This window comes from Vipera ursinii, assembly GCF_947247035.1.
Source record: "Vipera ursinii genome assembly, chromosome: 12".
Classification (NCBI taxonomy): Eukaryota; Metazoa; Chordata; class Lepidosauria; order Squamata; family Viperidae; genus Vipera; species Vipera ursinii.
Window position 1 is genome coordinate 17,254,558 of NC_139525.1, and position 20,418 is coordinate 17,274,975.

A 20,418-nucleotide genomic window follows, 5' to 3' on the forward strand; every position below is an offset into this window, starting at 1 on the left:
ACCGTGACCTGGATGACCGAGGACCCAGAAGTTGTGGGTGCTCCATCACTGGAGGTAGACTGGAAAACTGGTATAAGGCAGGGCTAGGCAACCTTGGCTCTTTTATGACTGGTGGACTTCAACTCCCAGAATTCCTGAGCCAGCACGGCTCAGCTTGGAAACCTCTGCCTTTCCCCTCAGCATGGCTGGCTGAGGAATTCTGGGAGTTGAAGTCCACGAGTCATAGAAGAGCCAAGGTCGCCTGCCCCTGGTCTAGGGTCTCCTGCTCAAGCAGCGGGTTGGACTAGAAGGCCTCCAAGGTCCCTTCCAGCTCTATTCTGATTGATGAAGTTAAGAATCACTCGTTTCCTCGACGCACATTTCTTTCGAGCGGATTCTTCTGCTTTACCCTCCTTCTTCATACGTTGCAGGTTTACGCTGATAAGCTCTCTTATCAAAAAAGGGCGTGTGATTTACTATTATATGCCGGAGGTTGCTGGCGCTGCCGTCCTTCCAAGGGGGGCCTTCCGGCTTCGAATCGCCCGGTTGCCCCCCTCGGCCATTCCCCGATTGCAGCCCGAGACCTTCGCGGCCCGGCCCAAAGGCCTCAGGTGGGCGGGACCGTTCGGAGACCACGCCCTCCTCAGCTGCCGCCCGGTTGCCAGCCAGCCCCGCCTCGGGGTGTGACGTCACCCGTGCGCGCCTGCTCCGCGCTTCCCTGCGACGTCACTTCCGGTCGGGCGCGGCGATGGCGGCGGCGGCGGCGGAGGGAGAGCCGGCGCGGCTCTCGGAGCTGCTGGAGTCCGGCTGGCGGCTGCTGGAGGAGGTGGAGAGCGACGCCGAGGGGTCGTCGGGGGCGCCGGCCGTCCAGCGCCGGGTGCAGCGCGGCCTGGAGCTGCTGGAGCGCGCCGCCCGCGCCGTGGCCGAGCTGGAGCTCTTCAGGTGCGGCGGCGGCGGCGGCGGGCGGGGGGGGGGGCGGCGGGGGCCCCGCGGGCGGGCGGACCGGCTCAGCCGCCTCGGCCTGTCTTGCAGCCGCAACGAGGAGCTGGAGGAGATCGCCTCGGCCGACCTGCGCTTCATGCTGGTGCCCGCCCTGCTGGCCGCGCTGACCCTGCGGCAGGTGGCCCCTGCGCGCCGGCTGGAGCACCTGCGGAGGGCGCGCGGCCTCTTCCTGGACTTCCTCCGCCTCTGCCGGGACTACGGCATGGCCCGCTTCGATCTGCCGCGCGAGGCCGTGGACGACGGCGAGGAGGAGCACGGCGGGGAGGCCGCCCCCGCCCCGCGCGACGGCCAGGCCTCCCTGCTGGCCATGGCGGCCGCCCGGCGGGTGAAAATCGAGAGGTGGGGAAGGGGCCCCGGGGACCTTTCCTCTCGGCCCCCGAGTCACCCACTCCCGGCTCTCCCCCACCCATCCCCCGGCTCGGCGCGAGCGATTTTGGGCAGCTCCTTCCCCTGGGGGAGGAAGCCCCCCCCTTTGAGTGCCTCTGGATTTCAGTCGCCCTGGTGGAAATGCCCAGCAAAGGCTGGCAGGAAACAAGTTTTGATTCTGGATTCTCCCTCTGATTTCTGGAGCAGGCCGATACCGATTTGCAGACACAAATCGGCTTTGTAAAAACCAGCTCTGTAAGATGATGGGTTTTGATAATACAGTATGCCAGCGGTTCTCAAACTGGTTCACGGAAGCTGGGGGGGGGACATGATGTCATCACGGGGTTTGCAAAGTCTTGAAGAAATATTAAATCTTGAGTGACCAGGGTCTGTGGCCGCAAAAGGTATTTAAAGGGGTCCGTGGTAAAGAAAAGGTTGAGAACCGCTGCAATATAGAATACTTGCTAGGTTTTAACAGTGGAAATTACCTACAAGTCATCTGAGCTCATATGGGTTGTCCTGAAAACATTGAAATAACAGCAGAAAACTTTTAAAATGCCTCGTGCTGGAGTTAGTTCAAGACATTAAAAAGGAACATCACGGCTGGGGGCCTGAGGCAAGAACCAAGTGAAGGATGGCAAAGTTAGGACTGACTCAATTTTTGGGCTGGGGAGATTCACTAGAAACGCAGTGCATTCCCTTCTTGGATGTGTTCAGGCAGAGCCGCAGAACTGTCTATTGCAAATGTTTCCAGTTGAATGCCTGCGGATAAGACTTGTTTTTCCCTTCCGTAAATCTTTTGGAAAACAGATACAAGCAAAAGAAAGAGGTGGAGAACCAGCTGGCTTCTTTAAAACCCTTCATTGATAGTGGTCAAGCTGAAGAAGAGCAAATACGAGAATTCTATTTGCTGCAGATCAAGAAGTGGGTCGCTATAAGCTTGGAGGAAATTGAAAGCATTGATCAGGAAATTTCAATCCTCAGTCGGCGGGGTGCTCTACAGGTGAGATAGTGACACCAATTGCACGGATCAAATTGCAAGCCTCTTTTGATAATCTTCCTCCCCATTGTTGAAAATTTAAGACCATGACTTCATAAACAAAAAAAGATATGAAAGCTATAACATATGCCTTATAACAGGATATAATTATATATCAGTGTATAAAGGCAAAAAGTTATATTGCTTTCTGGTCAAAAGTCCCTAAATCTTGGAATATCCATTAAAATCTAAAAAAACTTTAGATAACAGATAGTTAGATATTATCTCAACCATATCTTCCAAAAACAGATAGGGGGCCTTTCTGGCCAGCAAAATTCCTTACATAATTATTTATTAAACTGAATATGCATGATTCTTTATTGAATAGCTTTTAATTTAACAAATGTTTGTAAAGCTTCACATTGCAGGCAATCAAAGCATTGAATAATCTTTGTGAGGGAAATATATTTTGGGGGTTTGGGCTAGAATCTCCCTTGTTCTCGCCTTTGAAAAAGTTTGAGTTCTGGTTTTATATAAGTTAATTCAGATATGGTATCCACCATCTGTAATCTGAAATCTGAGGTGTCACTCTTATCAGATCTTAAATGCTTATGCCAAAGCTGGCAAAATAGTACGACTTAAGGTTCTGTGTGGAAAAGCAGAGAAACAGGAAGCGATTTAGCAAGAAAGAGACGGAAGGTTCTGGAAGGAAAATGAGGGGGCTTTTCTTATTTCCAAAGCGACTAACCAACTGATGCACAACATGGAACATTTAAAATCTGGTACAAAAGTAAAATATTAAAAATCCAGCTCAGGCAGCCTGACTGTTCATGCTTCTTTGAAGAATTCATATGGATTATGGGCTTGGATAGCAGGAGATTGCTGGCTTTAGTGCAGGTGGAGACCAGGCGCATTGACAAAAACACCTGAGGCGCTGCAGGCTGCTCTCCTGCCTGGAATATTTCTCAGCCTCGGTTTCCCATCTACGAAATGGCAGCCAGTCTTGCTCTGGAAGCACTTTACTCATAAAAATGTGTTCTATGCACAATTGGCATGAGGAAGACCAAAATGGCGTTAGCATTTTGATGACTGATAGATGATAAATTGAAGGATAAATCTCCTCTTTACACACACACACACACACCTGAAACCAGAACATATTCTGTGGGTGAGTAGATGCCATCTTTTGAGGAAAAATATTGTTGAGGAAATGTGCAGCTGCTTGTCCTCCGCTTCCTGGAGTTTTTTTTGTTGTTTTGTGTTTCTTGTTTTTGTTTCTTTTAGTGTGAACAGATGCTGAAAATTGCTCCTCCTCCTGTTTTTCCATCCCTTCTCCCAGGGTTCAGCCACAAGACCTTCCCAGCCACCCCGCCCTCCAGGGAGGCCCTTCATCCTTACTCGGGATACTGCCCAGGCAAAGTATATCATTGGGAGGGGAGGGTCCTTCTGCTGCTTCTGGCAGGGAGGGAGGAGGCCTTGATGGCAGATGGGCAGTTCGTGAGGGGAGAGTGGGCTCTTCCTGCTCCTGCTGCCCCGCTCAGCCTGAGGAGTCCTGGCCTGGCTCTTTTCCTTGCAGGGTGTTTGGCGCTGGCTATCCTAGCCTAGCAACGATGACGGTGGATGAATGGTACGACCAGCACCAGAAGCAAGGAGTCCTGCCCGACCAGGGTGTCTCCCAAAGAGCCCCAGGTATTTCTGAGCACAAAACCGGCAAGCCGGGAGGGAGTTGAGGAAAGGGCTCTCTTGAAGAGCAGCTCCCCGTTGGGCTGATCTGTCAGAAGCCCCGAGCTGAGGCAGTTTAGGGTCACTTGGAAAGCTAGCTGGATGGGGAAGAGGAGTAGCAGAATTTGGGAGATGCAGCATCTAACCTTTGGGGCTCGGAATGCCCCCACACTGCTGTCAAGACTTGGTCTAAAGTGTGCTCAGTTAGCTATAACGGGCTTAAAGTTTAAAACCTTTAAAGACTAAAATCCCCTTAGCAAACAATGGATGTTGTAATTCAGCTTCCATTCTTTGCAGCCCTGCATAAATAGCCACAGAACAGAGCCTGCTAAAAAACAAACAAACCTGAAATTCCTGATCACTGAGTGGGTGGTGAGGAGAACCTAGAGCAGCATGGATTGCGCTTGTGTTGCTGAGCAGAGGCTGACTTGGAGAATTGACCAAACCCCAACATCCTGTAATTCTAATAGATTCTAATAATTTGTTCACGTAGATCAAATTTTGGAACACGTGGGCTTTTGTTCAGAATGCAGAGCACTTAAATGTTTTGCTCATCCTATGTTGGTGCAATTTTTCCCTCTCATTTTATCTCTTCCCCCCATTCCCTAAGCATCAACACAACGGAAAAGGGGGTGAAATAGAGTTGGAATAAGAAGTGGGTGGCCGTGTCAATGCGCTTGACTGGGGTTGTGGTACCTGCACTCTAAAATTGTGTTGATGGACTTAGAAGCATATAGGTGGCGGCTGCTCTTAGCACAGCTCTGACTTTGGGCCTCTGGCAGGTCCTGAAGACCGGCAGAAAGAACAGGAAGAGGCCACAGAAGAGGGCGAGCAAGCCGCAGCATTGAAAGCACGGGAATGGGATGAGTGGAAGGACCTGCACCCAAGGGGCTACGGCAACCGGAAGAACATGGGCTGAGGAGAGCCCCTCGTAGCCTTCGCGAGGAAGTGTGAGTGGTTCCTCTTTGGGAAAGGAGAAACGGAATTGCCAGGTGGTGTATCAGAGGCCAAGGTTGATGGGAGTTCTAGAAATGCCAGTCTAGGAAACACGGAAAGCTTCTGGGGGCATTGCATTCCTGGTTCCTCTTTTGTCTTAAAATAGTCCTTACTAGCCAGATTACTTGGAAGTACTTTGGGCTGTTGTAACTTATTTCTTTATTTTAAAAGACAAATAAAAGGCTCCCATCAGTTCATCCAAGCCTTCCCGGAGTCTTTCTCAGCCTCTGGCTGCTTCATTCTGTCTGAAAGAGAGCGAGACTTGCTTTGGCAGTCAGACTTTTCTGGGAGGCATCTGGAAGCGGTTGTGGAGAATCCTTTGCTAACTACCAGGTTCTGTGCCTCACCTTCTTACGCCCTTTTGAGAATGGGAGATACAGGCGCTCCCTGTATTTCTGAGATGGAAGAATGTGTCTTCGTACTTTGGTCCCCTGTAGCAGCGTGCTTGTAGTCCTGCATCTACAGCTTGTGAATGACTCGGGTTGCCTCCAAAATTTGGTGGGTGGGCAAGGTCAGCGCTCTGCTTATCCAGTTGTTCCCCCTATGGAACTGTACCTCTAAGTGCTGGAAGCAGCTTTGAAGAAGAGCGCAAGGGAAGGTAGGGGGGGGAAGGGGTGGTGGGTATCTCTCCTTGTTGCGGTTTTCCATTAGGCGGTTCAGATGGGTGTCAGGACTCACCCCAAACCACATCTTAGGAAGACAAAAACTCTTGTAGTCAGTTCTAGTCCAAAAGGAATCTTTACTAGGACATGCTCGGTTATGGAAATACAAGACAGGACTTAGTATTGTTTTACAAATTGAAATTTTATAAAGGGTACCCGGTTCAACCCCCCCCCCCCTTCCCTCAACCCCATTTGGTCAGCCCCCATCCTTCTACTTCGTGTCAACCCTTTCGTGGGGAAAAAAAAGGAACTTCGAATCTTTATGGTTATTGCCTTCTTCCTCTCCAGAATTAAAAGAAAACACAAGCCAGATGCCTTCTTCCCTTTTGTTCCCCCCAGTTCAAAAGGTTGCCTTGGTCTTTGAAATAACCCAAGGCAGGCTGAATCCACATATGCTCCTCCTTCCTCGGGAGATGGCAGAATCCATATGGGGGGGGGGGAGAATAATGTTTTAAACATACATTTATGAATGTGATATAAATGGATTCTGACAATGGGTCTCTTAGAGGCAAATGTCCCCAGATCCTTTTCACTCATGGTAAACAAAGTGCTCTTGCGCCCTTCATTAGAATTAAGCTTCTGGCTATAGAGATAGTCTTGCTTAATGATGTTGCGAGTGCTGAAGGAATGGTAATTGTGACCAGGCCTTCAAACTTCAGCCATTGCAGTGCCCCTGCAGTCCTGTGATCCAAATTCGGGCAGTTGGCAGACCGTGCCCTCATTAGGCAGGGACCTCCTGCTTCTCTTGGCCCACGCAAACGGCCAGCTTCATCCCACCAACTCCTCCCCAGCCTCTGCCAGTTGCTGGCCCTTTGCGAAGGCCTTGTGAGGGTGGCATGGAGAGATCAGCAGGGGCTGGTAGCTACCTTGACTGGGCACGCCTCAGCAGCAGCAGAAGGAAGCGGGTGACGTTTGGCTGGGAGAGCAGGGGGCAGAGGGCAGGGCAGCCAAAAAGGCTGAGAGAATGGGAGAGTTGAAGTGGAGGTTAGCCTGGCAGAGCCTCATCTGCCAAGGGAGCTGGCCAGGCATGTCTGGGAAATGGCGGTCCCAGTTAGGGTTGTTAAGCAAGACCTACCTGTACAAGGCTGACTTGGCTTTGGGCTAGAGGTTTTAGCCCCTTGCCCTGGGATGACAGACGAATGGGCCATTGTCTATCCACTGCATTTGGTGGAGGGAGGTGGCAGAAGGTCAGAAAGTAAGAGCATTATTAAGAGAATTGTCAAGAGCATTTGGCTAATTACCGATGAGTAACTGCCACCATCTGTCACCAGGAGGGATCACGGCAGGGCAATGCAGGAAGGGCACTGGGAGGGAGGGAGGGGGCCGGCCCTTGCTGTGAGGGCTTCTGCCAAAGAAACCAAAGCAGGAACAAACTTTTAATATTCCTTCTGGCTTCTCCATCCAAGGCTCACACAATCCAGCCTTTGGATTCTCCTTCCAGAAGGATTCAGGCAGGCCCTGGGTTCGCTCAAGAAGGCAGCCAGGGAGGGAGTGAAGTGTGGGGCCCCCCACCAGGTCTGGGCTAAGGGACTTCCCCTCGGGGCCCATTGCTCTACTTCGCTCCCTCGGGGTTTGTATCAGCTGTAGGTTCTAACCCACCGGCGCGGACTTTGGGGGCAGGGCACTGACCTTAGGATGAGTGGGGCGCGTCTCTGACCCAACCTGCCACCTGGGCTAATTTGGCAGGTGACACAGAGGGCCCCTTGCTTTATTTCTGGCCTGGGCGTGGGTCTCTCCATGGGGGGGTGCCAAGCAGCAAAGATGCCCATCCTAGAAACGCTGCTTGAAGTAAAAATGTCAAGGCTATTATGCAGGCAGACATAAGTGATGGGTAATGTTTCCCCCCGGGATTGCTCACACATTTCCCTCCAAATCTCTATTCTGTGTCTTCAGTTGCAGCGATGACTTTGGAGAAAATGCAATTGTCAGAGATCAGCTGTTGATTTCCCCGATCTTGAAGTAGGTGTTCCTTTTAACCAACTCTGGAGACCTCTGGATAACTCTCCCTCTGGATCCTTGTGGAATAGTCCTTTGGGAGAAGGGCGGTATACAAATAAAATAAATAAATAAATATTTACAAACAGCCCCTTTACTTGATTGGACTATTTAAAATGCAGTCTCTCTTGTTACTGTTGCAGTACAGATAGTACTCAACTTACGACTTATAGCCGAGTCCAAAATTTCTGTTCAGCGACACATTTTTTAAGTGAATTTTGCCCCGTTTTGCAAATTTTCTCTTTCCAGTTGTTAAGCAAAACACTGCAGTTGTTAAGTTAGTAGCACGGTTGTCACGTGAATCTGGTTTCCCCGTTGACTTTGCTTGTCAGGAGGTTGCAAAAGGATCGTGTGACCACTGAGACCGTCATAAATATGAGTCAGTTGCCAAGAATCTGAATTTCGGTCCTGTGAGGGGAATGCTTGCGTGGTTGTAAGTGCTATTGTAACTTTGAACGGTCGCTAAATGAACTGTTGCAGTTCTTGAGGACTGCCTGTACATGGATGTGAACATGCCTTCTGTCCAGTTTCTGGAAATCTGCCTCCTTGATCCTCCTCCTCCTCCTGCCAGGCTGAAGCTGTGGAGCAGCCCGGAGCCTCCCTTGGCCGAGAGGGCTGGTCAAGGGATGGGGGGGGGGGAAATTTGGGCTTTGAGTCTCCTGCTTCAGGAGCAGGAAGGGGCTCATCCCTCTGAAGAGAGCAAGGCCATTGCTACACCACTGCCACCTGCTGGCAGCATTGACAATGACAGGCTTTGCTGACCGCTTGATTTGAATCGTTTTCCGCTTCAGAGACTCCAAGCGAAGAAACCAGCATTAAACCTCAGCAGGCAGAAAAGCCCCCTCCCCACTTCATAAATGCCTCTCGGGGAAAAGTCAGCTGGGTATGCATATTTCAAAGACTGACTGGAAGAAGGAATTGGAGATCCCTGTTTTGCCTAAACGATGTGAAACATCCTTGCCATCCACGCCCAAAATCTCAGTGCACCTTAGATTATGACCAGCCTATTCAAGTAAAGGACCTCTTGGACACCACCCCCCCCGGTACTGCACAGAAGAGGAATGTATGAGTCCCTGAGCTGTTGCAGATCCAGTGAGAATACCATTCTGAGAAGAATTCTGGGAATCCGTGGAGATCCTGTTCTGCTTCTTATGGAAGATCTTACAGAGATCAATGATTCCCAACTTGTCCACAGACCCCTGGGAAGGGGGGCATGATGTTGTTACAGGGGGTCCATGAAGGCTTGAAGAAATGATTTAAATCTTGAGTTAAGTCTTGGGGGTCCACGGACGTGGTCCATGACCACAAATGGCATTTAAAGGAGGTCTGTGGAGAAGAAAAGTTTGAGGCTATCATGAGACACTCCTCTTTTAGGGAAAGAGCTGGATAGCATTTTAAGTACGCCTGTCCCTCTGAGCGGCCCTTACCTGCAATCGTCACTGGGGCTGCACCGCTTTCTCCTCTCCTTTTCTTGTCCTTTTTGCCCAGGCTTTGCTTTTGGCCTCCTTTGCGATTACTACAGCCTTGCTCTCCATTCCCTGGGCAGAGCCAGTCTGGGGGCTGCTGCAGGGCCCGCAAAGCCAGCCAGGGGCTTTCAGAGGCAGAAACGCCCCACAGCTCAACTCAGTTCTCTGGAGTGGTGGATGAGGACTATCCCTTTGGTTCAGGGCAAAAGGAGTGTGTGTGTGTCACTCTGTGGTCTTGTGTTCTTTGACCAACAGCTTTTTATACCAAGTTTCCTTCCTTCCTCTCTGGCTCTCACCCTCCGTTAATCTGATTGCTGGCTTCACTGTTTGATTGATCATGCACAAAACATTTTCCCAAAATAAGCACCAGAGGTCATGGAAATAAAACTGTTAGCTGCCCAGTTTGGGGCAGGCTAAGCCACTGGCAGAACTCATTAGCTCTGACATTGGCTGGCGGGCATCACCCTTTTCCTCCTTGCTAAGGTAGCACAAGTACCATTTGATGGGCACTGGGGGGGAACTCCTCATTCCCAACAATTAAAATATAAGAGATGGGGCAACCCAGAGGCCAGCCAGAAACTTTATGCAAGAGGAAGAGAGGGAAGCTTTGCCTGGATGGATCAAGAGAGGATTTCCTAAGATGAGCCGGGGATTTGGGAAGAGAGGCCATGGTAGATTATTGCCTGGTTTTATAACACTTGGCTGACAAACAGACCTGTCGCCCTGACTGCCACTTAAACGGGGTCTTTGTTGACTTCCAACAGATTTTGATCCCATCTCTCGTGCCCTTCTATGGAATAAATTCAAAAATTCCCCTCTCGGTTGCTCTTGCTGACCTTTACTTATTTGTGTGTTTGATTTCTATAGCTGCCTCTCTCTCCGCATGGCTTACAATTCAAAATATATATTATTATTTAAAAAATGTAAAAAAAACATTTTAAAACAAAAACAGTTTAAAACATTAAAAAGAGTAGGTATAGAAGTTAGATGGAACAGCTGGATTTACAGTTAGGTACAGAGATGCCAGATAGCTGTCAAATTTATTCCAGTGCAGCAGGACTTGGATAAGAATGTATTCTGGCTCCTCACTTATTTAAACTTTACATAACCTTTACATAACTCAAACATTTAAAGGATCTTGATTTATGCCCTCCTTAACTAGCTGATAAACGGCTCTAAACCATAAAACGCCAGCATGCTGATGTTTTGTAACAGTACTAAGACCCATAAGCCACACATGAACAATCAAAAGTGACAAGCAAGTTGAAAGCTGCTCTCACGGAACGAGAAGGCTTAGCTTGGCCCCGGAGACCGAAGGGCTCTTCCTGAGCCCAAAATGTGTGCTCAAGATGGCCACGAAGTTCAGGCTGCCTCCAGGTCAGGCTAGACAGGCAAAGAGGACCTGGTTTACTCCTGGGGTGGGTTAACTTTCATTCTGATGGATAACTCAAGGTCAAAGTTGGGGTCAAATTTTGCAAACAAGGAATGTTCACGTGGGGAAGGCTAAGAATGCCAGCTGACCACAGAGACGGGACAAGCAATTTCAGAATGGGCTGAGCCGAACTCTCGTTCTCTTGGTCAGGAACGTTGCTTGGCAGACAGAGAAACAGTAATTGCTGAAAGAAAAACAATTACGTGCCTAATGTGATTTACTACTTTTACTACACTTTACTAAACTTTTTTTTGGTTTGCCAGAAGAAAGGTGAAAATCAGTTCATTGGTTTAAGTTAAGTGCCACTTTCATGATTAGTCTTGGAAGACTGGAAGGGAAACCAAGGCTTTCAATTTTGCAGTGTTATGAATAAAGAAAAATTAAAGTGGTTGCAGTAAGCTTTTTGTTTGCTGGGCTTTGTCTGGTTGGATCCCAGGAAACACCCCTCCCACCCCCACCCCAGTGGTGGGATTCAGCCAGTTCCCACCACTTCGGCAGAACCGGTAGCTAATTTTTTGTTGCCCAGGCCCAGAACGGACTTCCGGAAGCGGCATCCACACAGAGAACCGGTTGTTCACCTATTTGAATCCCATCACTGCTCCATCCCCACATTCCCTGACTCAGTGCCTGGCTCATGCAGGACACCTGAAATCTTGATCTCTGAACAGGTTCTTTTGTACTGTGAATTTTACTCTGATCTGAAATAAAGCCATTCTTCTAGTGATGAAAAAAAATTCCTGAGCATTTTGCAGGGAAAATTAATTCAAGTCATAAAAATTCAATGCACCAAAAGTCCAGACAAGAAACAACAGATGGAAACTAACCAAGGAGAGAAGCAACCTAGGACTAAGGAGAAACTTCCTGACAGTGAGGATAATTAATCAGTAGAACAGCTTGCCTCCAGAAATCGTGGGTGCTCCATCACTGGAGATTTTTAAAAAGAGACTAGACAGTCACTTGTCCAAAATGGTATAGGTTCTCTTGCTTGAGCAGGGGGTTGGACTAGAAGACCTCCAAGGTCCCTTCCAAGTCTATTATTTTATGTTTTAATAAATCAAGACGCAAGGAATGTGACCTTGCAGCTCACAGGACCGGTAGTAGGTTTTATAAGAATATTCCCCTAGCAACCCCTGAATCCCAAATGCAAATGTTTCTCTTAACTAAGACCATTGTTCTCTGTAGATAAGACAAGGGCAGGAAGTAGCCTAAGATCTAATTATGCTACTACTAATGAATAACTTGCCTTTGTGAAATGTATAAATATGGGTGCATCTCTTTGTTTGTAGGTGTGTGTTTCCCACTATTCTTTGGAGTAGACCCCTCCAGTGCATGCATACTGTCTAATAAAACACTTTCAGCGAGCTTTGTTTATTTGCTTTGGGTCATGGATCTTGATTCCATAATTCACACTGATTTTATATATATAGGACCTGTTGGCAGAAAGAGATTCTGAAGTCTTCACCAGATTGCAAAATTTTTCTTATCAAATAAACTGGAGAGAATCTCCACCCAGGGTGCTGCAGTTCTGCTGCCCAAGATGGCAGAGGCTCTCTTGATCGCTTTCCTGTTGTGAGGGAGGCATGTGGAGAGGAGGGCTGTTGTTGGAGGACACCGTTTCCCATAAACCAGAAGATGACTTCAAGAGGACGAATGGAAGTTTCAATATAGCAGAATAACAGAGTTGGACCTTGGAGGTCTTCTAGTTGCTGTGGACAATATACTTGGATTTAAAGTAACACATTTGACAAAGTAGACCACAATGTACTTCCTGGTATGCTAGAAAAATGTGGGATAGACAGCATCACCACCAGATGGATTGGTAACTGGCTGACAAATCGCAATGGATGTGTAATCCTTGATGGAACTACATCTCCATGGAGGGAAGTAAGGCCCTCAGTGTGAGAGCGCCCCAGTGGAAAGTGGTGATGGGTGTTCCACCTGTCACTGTGTATCAACAGTCCCCAGCAGCTGTTTTTAGAGAAAGGGGAACATACTAAGAACAGGTGAAAAAGATCTCTGTGCCTTGGGGGTGGCAGCCGGATAGGAGCAAAAAAGCAAACTCGGCCTTGGGCTGCATCAAGGGAAGAAGGGTGTCAGGACGCGGGTGAGCCCCTTCCCCTGGCTCACTGGGGCCTGTTCAGAGGACAGTAACCAAGGCAATAAGAACCTATGTGTGTGTGTGTGTATACACAATATTATAAGACAACACTCGCCATGTTTAGACTGAAGAAGAGAAGGTTGCAGCAGCCCATGAGAGCAATTGGAAAAGCCAGTGCTTTGCTGGCTGAGGAATTCTGGGAGTTTATTTATTTTTATTTTTAATTCCATTTATATCCCGCCCTTCTCCGAAGACTCAGGGTGGCTTACAAGCTTAGCAGTAACCTTCATTCTATGTATATGCCTGCTTATTAGGGCTTTCACACACACACCCCCAAGCGGCATTATTACAAAGTCAGCTTAATTGCCCCCAACAATCTGGGTCCTCATTTTACCTACCTGGGAAGGATGGAAGGCTGAGTCAACCTGGAGCCTGGTGGGACTCGAACCTGCACTAATTGCAGGCAGCTGAAGTCCACAAGTCTTAAAGTTGCCAAGGTTGAGGATCCCTGGGCTAGTGGATAAAATGATGGCCAAGGCTGGGAACCCCCCAGTGGCTCAGAATTGTTCTTGAGGCCAGGAGGAAGATTTTCCTAGTGCCAAGAGCCCTTCGCTAACGGAGCAGGTGGGCTTCCTTTGCTGAGTTGCCTTCGGGAGGGGCTGGGGGGGGTCACCTGTTGAACCCGGTGGAAATTGGTTCCTCCTGCACTGGGCAAAGTCAGATGTTTTAAAGGTGGCTAAAGCCCCTCCCGAGCGACCGGAGGGATTGTCCATCCTCCAAGGTTCTTTGGAACCATAAACAAGTACTCTCACGTTTTAATATTTATTTATTTATTTATTTATTTATTTATTTATTATTTATTTATTTATTTATTTATTTATTTGTTTGTTTTTATAAACCGCCCTTCTCCCGAGGGACTCGGGGCGGTGTACAGAATAAGGTAGGCATACAGAATGAACAATAGTGAAAAAAAAATAGTAAAATACAAACTGGGACCCCAATTAGAGCTATCAGGCCAGGCCGGACTGCTGGAACAGGTAAGTTTTTAAGTCGCGCCGGAAGGTGCGGAGGTCGGGGGCCATCCGGATTTCGGTTGGTAAGCTGTTCCAGAGGGCTGGCGCACCCACTGAGAATGCCCTCCCCCTGGGGGCCACCAGCCGACATTCCTTGAGCGGTGGCACCCTGAGGAGGCCCTCTCTGTGGGAGCGCACAGGACGGTGGGGTGCTGACATTGGCAGAAGGTGCTCCCGTAGGTAGTCCGGACCCATGCCATGTAGGGCTTTGTATGTCATTGTTAGCACCTTGAACTTCACACGGAAGGCAACTGGAAGCCAGTGCAGCGCACGGAGGAGAGGTGTGATATGGGAGTATCGGGAGGCTCCCAAGAGTGTCCGTGCCGCTGCACTTTGCACCAGTTGAAGCTTCCGAGTGGATCTCAAGGGCAGCCCCATGTAGAGAGCGTTACAGTAGTCTAGGCGAGAGGTCACAAGAGCATGGGTGACTGTACGTAAGGCATCCAGGTCCAGATAAGGCCGTAATTGGCGAACTAGTCGAACCCGGGAGAAGGCCCCCTTGGTCACAGCTCCTATGTGATCTTCCAGGGAGAGCTGCGAGTCAAGGAGGACACCCAGGTTGCGGGCCCTATCAACAGGGGGTAGTAACTTGTCCCCGATGTTAAGGGATGGGATGTTCTGAGTATCCTGGCTTGCCGGTACGTACAGCCATTCAGTCTTGTCCGGGTTCCTCCCCATCCATTCCCGGACCACTTTCAGGCAGCGGGACATCACGTTGAGGGCATCACTGATGTTGTTTGGAGTTGAGATGAAAAGCTGGGTGTCATCAGCATACTGATGGTACCCTACTCCAAAGCTGCAAATGATCTCGCCCAGCGGTTTCATGTAGATGTTGAACAGGAGAGGCGAGATGACCGACCCCTGAGGGACTTCGCAAGTGAGAGGCCTCGGGGTCGACCTCTGTCCCCCTGCCAACACCGACTGCGAGCGACCCTGGAGAAAGGAGGAGAACCAACGCAGAACCGTGCCTCCCACTCCCAGTCCCCTGAGGCGTCGCAGCAAGATACCATGGTCGATGGTATCGAAAGCCGTCGAGAGGTCTAATAAGACTAGGACAGAGGAATGGCCCCTGTCCCGGGCTCTCCAGAGATCATTTATCAGAGCGACCAATGCCGTCTCCGTGCTGTAGCCCGGCCTGAAGCCCGATTGGTACGGGTCTAGATAAACCACTTCATCCAGGATCTGAGGGAGTTGGTGCGCCACCACGCTCTCAACAACCTTCGCTAGGAAGCGAAGATTGGAGACTGGACGAAAGTTATTCAATGAGGATGGGTCCAAGGTGGGCTTCTTGAGGAGAGGTCTCACCACCGCCTCCTTCAAGGCGGTGGGGAAGTGACCCTCACTCAGAGAAGCGGAGATGACCACCAGGAACCAGCCTCGTGTCCCCTCTCGAGCTGCATATGCCAGCCAGGAAGGGCACGGGTCCAGTAAGCATGTGGAGGAGCTCAACCTCCTCATAATCCTGTCCACTTCCTTAGAAGTCACAGGATCAAATTCCTCCCAGATGACGTCGACAAGACTGTCCATGCCTTGTTCTTCCAGCTCAGCCCAGTTGGAGTCCAGGCCGGTTCGGATCCGAGCAATTTTATCCAGCAGATATTGACCGAATTCCTCGGCTCGACCCTGCAAGGGTTCCTCCCTCACCTCTTGGTTCAGTAGGGAGCGAGTCACCCTGAACAAGGCAGCCGGGCGATTATCTGCGGACGCGATGAGGGTGGAAAAGTAGTTGGATTTTGCCACCCTTATCGCAGCGAGATAAGACCTGGTGAGGATTCTTAATCGCAATCGGTCGGATTCGGATCGACTGGATCTCCAACGGCTCTCTAGGCCCCGTCTCCGACGCTTCATCTCCCGGAGCTCCGCGGTGAACCATGGGGCTCACTGGGATCTGTGCCGGGTCAGAGGCCGCAAGGGTACAACTCGGTCCAGAGCCTCCGTGGCTGCCTTTTCCCAGGCTTCCACTAAGGTATCCGCCGAGCTGTGAGCAGGGAGTGCATGTGCGTCCCCAAGCGCTGCCTGGAACCTATCAGGGTCCATTAGGTGCCTAGGGCGGTACCATCTGGTTGGCACCGCACACCCACGGCGGGGGGTGGCAAAGGGGAAGTCTAGCCGCACGAGGTGATGATCGGTCCATGACAGGGGCATAACAGTCGTGGCACCCCCACCGATATCATCGCGCCACCGTCCAGACAAGAACACCAAGTCTGGGGTGTGGCCTCTCTCATGAGTCGGTCCAGAAATTATTTGCGACAGGTCCATGGCCGCCATGGAAGCCATGAACTCCCGAGCCAGATCGGACGATCCTCCCAGGGACGGTAGGTTAAAGTCGCCCAAGACCATGAGTCTTGGGAATTCAACCACCAACCCTGAGAGGACATCGAGTAGCTCGGGCAGGGCTGCCGCTGCATGATTAGGTGGTAGGTATGCCAGCAGCAGGCCCAACTGCGCCCCCGGGCCGTATCTCAGTAGGAGAGACTCACACCCGACCATCTGAGGGACGGTGATCTCTCGTGGGCTAAGGGATTCCCTGATGATAACTGCCACTCCCCCCGCCCCTCCCATGGGTCCGAGGCTGGTGCAGCACCTGGAAACCTGGCGGGCAGAGGTCAACCAGAGGGACACCACCCTCTTGGCCCAGCCAGGTTTCCGTGATGCAAGCCAGGTCCGCGTGCTCGCTCTCCACTAGGTCACGAATAAGGTGTGCCTTGTTAGCTACGGACCTGGCATTCAGGTAGACCAGCCTTAGCATAGGAGGCTGCACACCTTCGCTCCCGGGTCCTCCGGGGAAGTACAGAGGGTCGGAGCGTCTCACCGCTTGTACAGAGCGGAGATGACACTCCCGGTGACGATACGGCCCTCTGTTTGTGCACCTTCTGCCGTTCCCCACCATCCTGGGAATAGGATGTTCGTCAGTACGCCATTGGTTATTGTCGGCGACTGGTCCTCGTTTCTCACCATCACGAATGGTCGTGGGCCTGGCCTGCGTTATGGTACCCGGAAGGCCTGCCTTCCCCGAGCAGCCATACTCTTTTCCCGCCCCCCTCCCTAACCCGACAAAAAACTTAACAAGAAACTTAACCAGGGGCCTCTTGTTGGTCTTGTGATGGAGGCCCCTGACCCTGCCTGGCCATCTGTCAGAGGCCCAATGGTCAGGCCCGTCATCGAGGTTTGATGTATTGAAGGCAGGACGAACCCAGGAGAGGGGGGAACTCCTGAGGGCGAGTAGATCTATGCAAGAATATTGAAGACGCATAGGGAGCATTGGGGAGCATTGGGAAGGTGGTCCCCTGGGTGGAGCATTAGAAGGAGGGTCTAGTCGGGTAGGTGGGTATCTGGACCGTCACCCAGCCACTGCCACTTGGTTGGGTGAACCCCAGAAGCAGGCCGCTCCTCATCCTCTCACGATGGGTTGTGATTCTGCTTCTGGGGGTGGTCCAGGACCCACTCTGGGTGAAGCATACCCCATAGAGCTCTCACCTCTATGGGGCTGCAGGTGTAGGACAGGCCACTCTGCCACCGTGGCTTGCACCCAGGCCCATCATGTCCTGTGGGGCGAGGGAGGGCAGGGGGTTCGGAGCTGGTAGAGACCAGATGTTGATGGCCTCGGTGGTCTAGTCGCCGTCATCTCCAACGGTCAGCTGCATCCTGGCGTCTTTAGGGGTGTTGATCGGCATGGAGATACCGTCGGCACCTAGGGTGCGGGCCGGGGACGCCACGCCGCATCTAGTGGTGCTGCCGTCGAGGGGTTTTCGGTGAGTTGGTTGACCGGGGCCTGGAAAAGTTTAGCGCCGCTGTCAAAGGCCCCTCGGTGGTGGTCGATCGGGTCCGCATAGCCGGTCTGCGACATCTCCTTGATCCCAGGGAGATGCCCCCGTTGTTCAGGAGCAGGCCAGGAGGTCGAAGCAGGGCAACGACTCCGGTCCTGCTCAGGGCGGTTGCTGCGGCTGTCTCTTCCGCTGCCTAGCGGATCCATTTGATCCGCGGGGTCTTTCCTGATCATCCCTGGTGCCGCTGTTGCCCAGGGAGGCATAATAGGGAGCCGAGGGTTAGCTTTTTACACTAACGGATGAATAATAATAATAATAATAATAATAATAATAATAATAATAATAATAATAATAATAATAATAATAATAATAATATGCAGTTTAGCTAGCCGGAGTCCCGCCGTGCCCCCAAGCCTCTTCTGGCTGCTTTCAAGCGAGGGGCTTAGAGGGCGTCGCGGGGCAGCCCCCTTCCCGCCCCCGGGGCTCCGTCCGGGGCTCCGTGCTTTGCCGGCCCGCGCCCTTCCAAGCGCCTAGCGGCGTCCGCGGCCCCCTCGCCGCCGCCGCCGCTCCCCCCCCCGGGCCGCCCCTCCTGACGCCGCGGCGGCTAAGAGGATTCTGGCCTCGAAGGGGCGGCCCCGCCGGCTATAAGAGGGGGGCCCGCCGGAGCTGCCCGAGGAGCGGCGGAGCGGCGCGTGGCAGGTAAGGGGGCGGCGGCTTCTCGGCTCCCCCGCCGGCCTTCCGAGGAGCTCGGCTCTCGGACGCGGAGCCTGCTCGGGGGCACGGGCGGTTCCTTCGGGGCGGGCCAGGCGCCCGCCCGACGGACGGACGGGGCTCTTGGCGGGGCTGAGCTGGGTGGTGGTGAGGGGAAGGCAGCCACCCCTGCAACGCTTTCCCCAGAAACCCTCGTCCACAGCGGCTTGCAAGACCGCCCTTGCCGTCGGGCAAAGATCCAGCGCGGCCTCGGTCGGGGGACGGAAACGCAGGAGTTGGTGGCGCGACTTTATTCGGGGAAGCGTCGGTTTTGTGAGCTCCCTGCCCCGGAGCCAAATTCGGCAGCCAAATATCTTAGTTCTGTGGAATTGCAATTTGTAAACGTGCATCTGCAAGACATTTAAATGTTTTTCCTCCCCCAAAGGAAGTTTCCGTAGACTTAGGAATTTCTGTAGTATAGAAATGTTTCAAATATTAAGGATCGCTATTACTAAAAAACATTTAAGAATTTTTTTTATTAATCACTAAATGCCTTCGTGGAAGAAATAAACAAGAATTGAAAATCTGGACCAAAATTATTCCAATAGATTGTGGGTGTCAAAGCGTAAATCCTTACAAGGCTCAATTTTAATACCTAGTGGAAATTCCAGCACAGGTTTTAAGATTCCCCCCTCCTCCCCCAAAATAAGTGTTTTGCTTTCATACAAAAACAAACAAAAAACCCCCTACGCTTTAGAATACAAAAAAATATAGACCTCCAGAAACAGGGAAGCTTTTAAATTAAATACCCCAGTTTAAAAAAAAGACACCGATAAACTGAATCAAATCCAGAATCAAGATGGAGAAAGGACTGGAAACCATAGAAGTCCAGTGAGGAATGGTGAAAGGACCCAGATATATTCAATTTCCAGAAGAGAAGGCTAAAAGGGGGCTGTTTTCAAGGATCTGGAAAGCTGTCATATTGTAGACAGTTCATTCTGATTCTCCCTTGCTCCACAGGACTAGAGACTTGAAGGATGTAGAGATTGGAGCTGAGGAAGAAGCTCTTGAGAGCTTCCAGCCAGCCTTTTAGTTAATAGAAAAGACTTCATTGCAATTCAATGAGGTTAGATATCCTCTCCAGAGACCTTCCCGCATTGGATGAGGATACTAAATGAAGGGGCATCGTTTCCATTGTGCTGCTGCACGCCCCCTCCTCTCTTTTCCTTCATCCTTCCTGGAGAGCTGCAGCCACAGTGGCCCGTCTGGCTGGGGAAGCCTCCTGTCTGGGCCTCCCTTTAGTTGGGCTGCCCCAGGGCCCTGGCAGCTGAGCCTGCCTGCTCTGCCCGCCTAGGAAGGGGTAATCTCTGCTGTGGCTCCTTTTCTCCCTTGGTAAGCCCATTTTGAAACGTGGGCTTGCTGGCCAATTTCATTACTCTACAACTTCCACTCATGTTGCCTCAACAGGGCTATCAGACATGGGCTGCAAAATTCAGGACAGCCTTTAGATGGCAGAAGAGGGTTCTTCTATTGTTGCCCTTTAGATATCTGGAATTTTGCAGCTGGAAGCGGCAGTCTGTTCTTTGAAGCAAATGCATCTATTGCCCGGGCTTAACTGGATCACAAAGTCCTTCCTTCTTCCTTGCTTTCCTTCAGGTGTGGTCAGAGTTGATCAGCCCGATTCCCTGGTTGGCCCATAAGGAGCAGAACCATCTGGGTTTGTTCATTAAATCTGCTGGCAGAAAAAGACAGGGAAGCAACTGAGTAACAACAACAACAACAAAAAAAACACTTTGGATCATTTAGTATTCTATGGAAATGCTCCCACTAAATGTTTTTTTTAAAAAAATAAAAGTTGTAGTGTGTAATATATGCTCCTTATAATTTCCGATTTCTACCTGTTTCTCAACTAGTAAGCAGCGTTCAAACCAGTGGGTTCCCATGCTTGCTCTACTCACTTTGTACAAAAGATCCCTCCCAGCTAATCTGACTTGGTTGAGTTGGAGATTGCAAACTTAAGTCACTGAGCAAATCCCTGCTAAACTGGTTGGAAACCAGCTAATTGAAACTGAATGATGTGTATAGCTTAGCACTAAGAAATAAGATTAGGTAACTAAAAATATTTTACATAGAAGGTTATAGTGAAGAGTGAGCTGAGAACGCTTTCTTGGTTTTAACAGTGAGCTGAGAA

General features: G+C 50.7%; 1 protein-coding gene across 11 annotated transcripts; it reads left to right on the forward strand.

Annotated features, from left to right (window-relative positions):
• The first annotated feature begins 707 nt into the window (after window positions 1-707).
• IGBP1 (immunoglobulin binding protein 1) lies at window positions 708-7,779 on the forward strand. Of its 11 annotated transcripts, none has more exons than XR_014493642.1 (7): window positions 708-921; window positions 1,012-1,320; window positions 2,158-2,350; window positions 3,611-3,745; window positions 3,903-4,015; window positions 4,346-4,505; window positions 4,776-4,972. XR_014493642.1 is itself a non-coding variant. In XM_083372344.1 (7 exons), the coding sequence occupies exons 1-6, from the start codon at window positions 728-730 to the stop codon at window positions 4,965-4,967; spliced, it is 1,026 nt and encodes a 341-aa protein (XP_083228470.1). In that variant the 5' UTR covers window positions 708-727; the 3' UTR covers window positions 4,968-4,998; window positions 7,600-7,779. The 11 variants fall into 11 exon arrangements, 4 of the variants coding, with proteins under 4 accessions (XP_083228470.1, XP_083228471.1, XP_083228472.1 ...); XR_014493644.1 differs by having other exon boundaries at window positions 3,611-3,740; XR_014493646.1 differs by having other exon boundaries at window positions 3,666-3,745.
• Window positions 7,780-20,418: the final 12,639 nt, after the last annotated feature.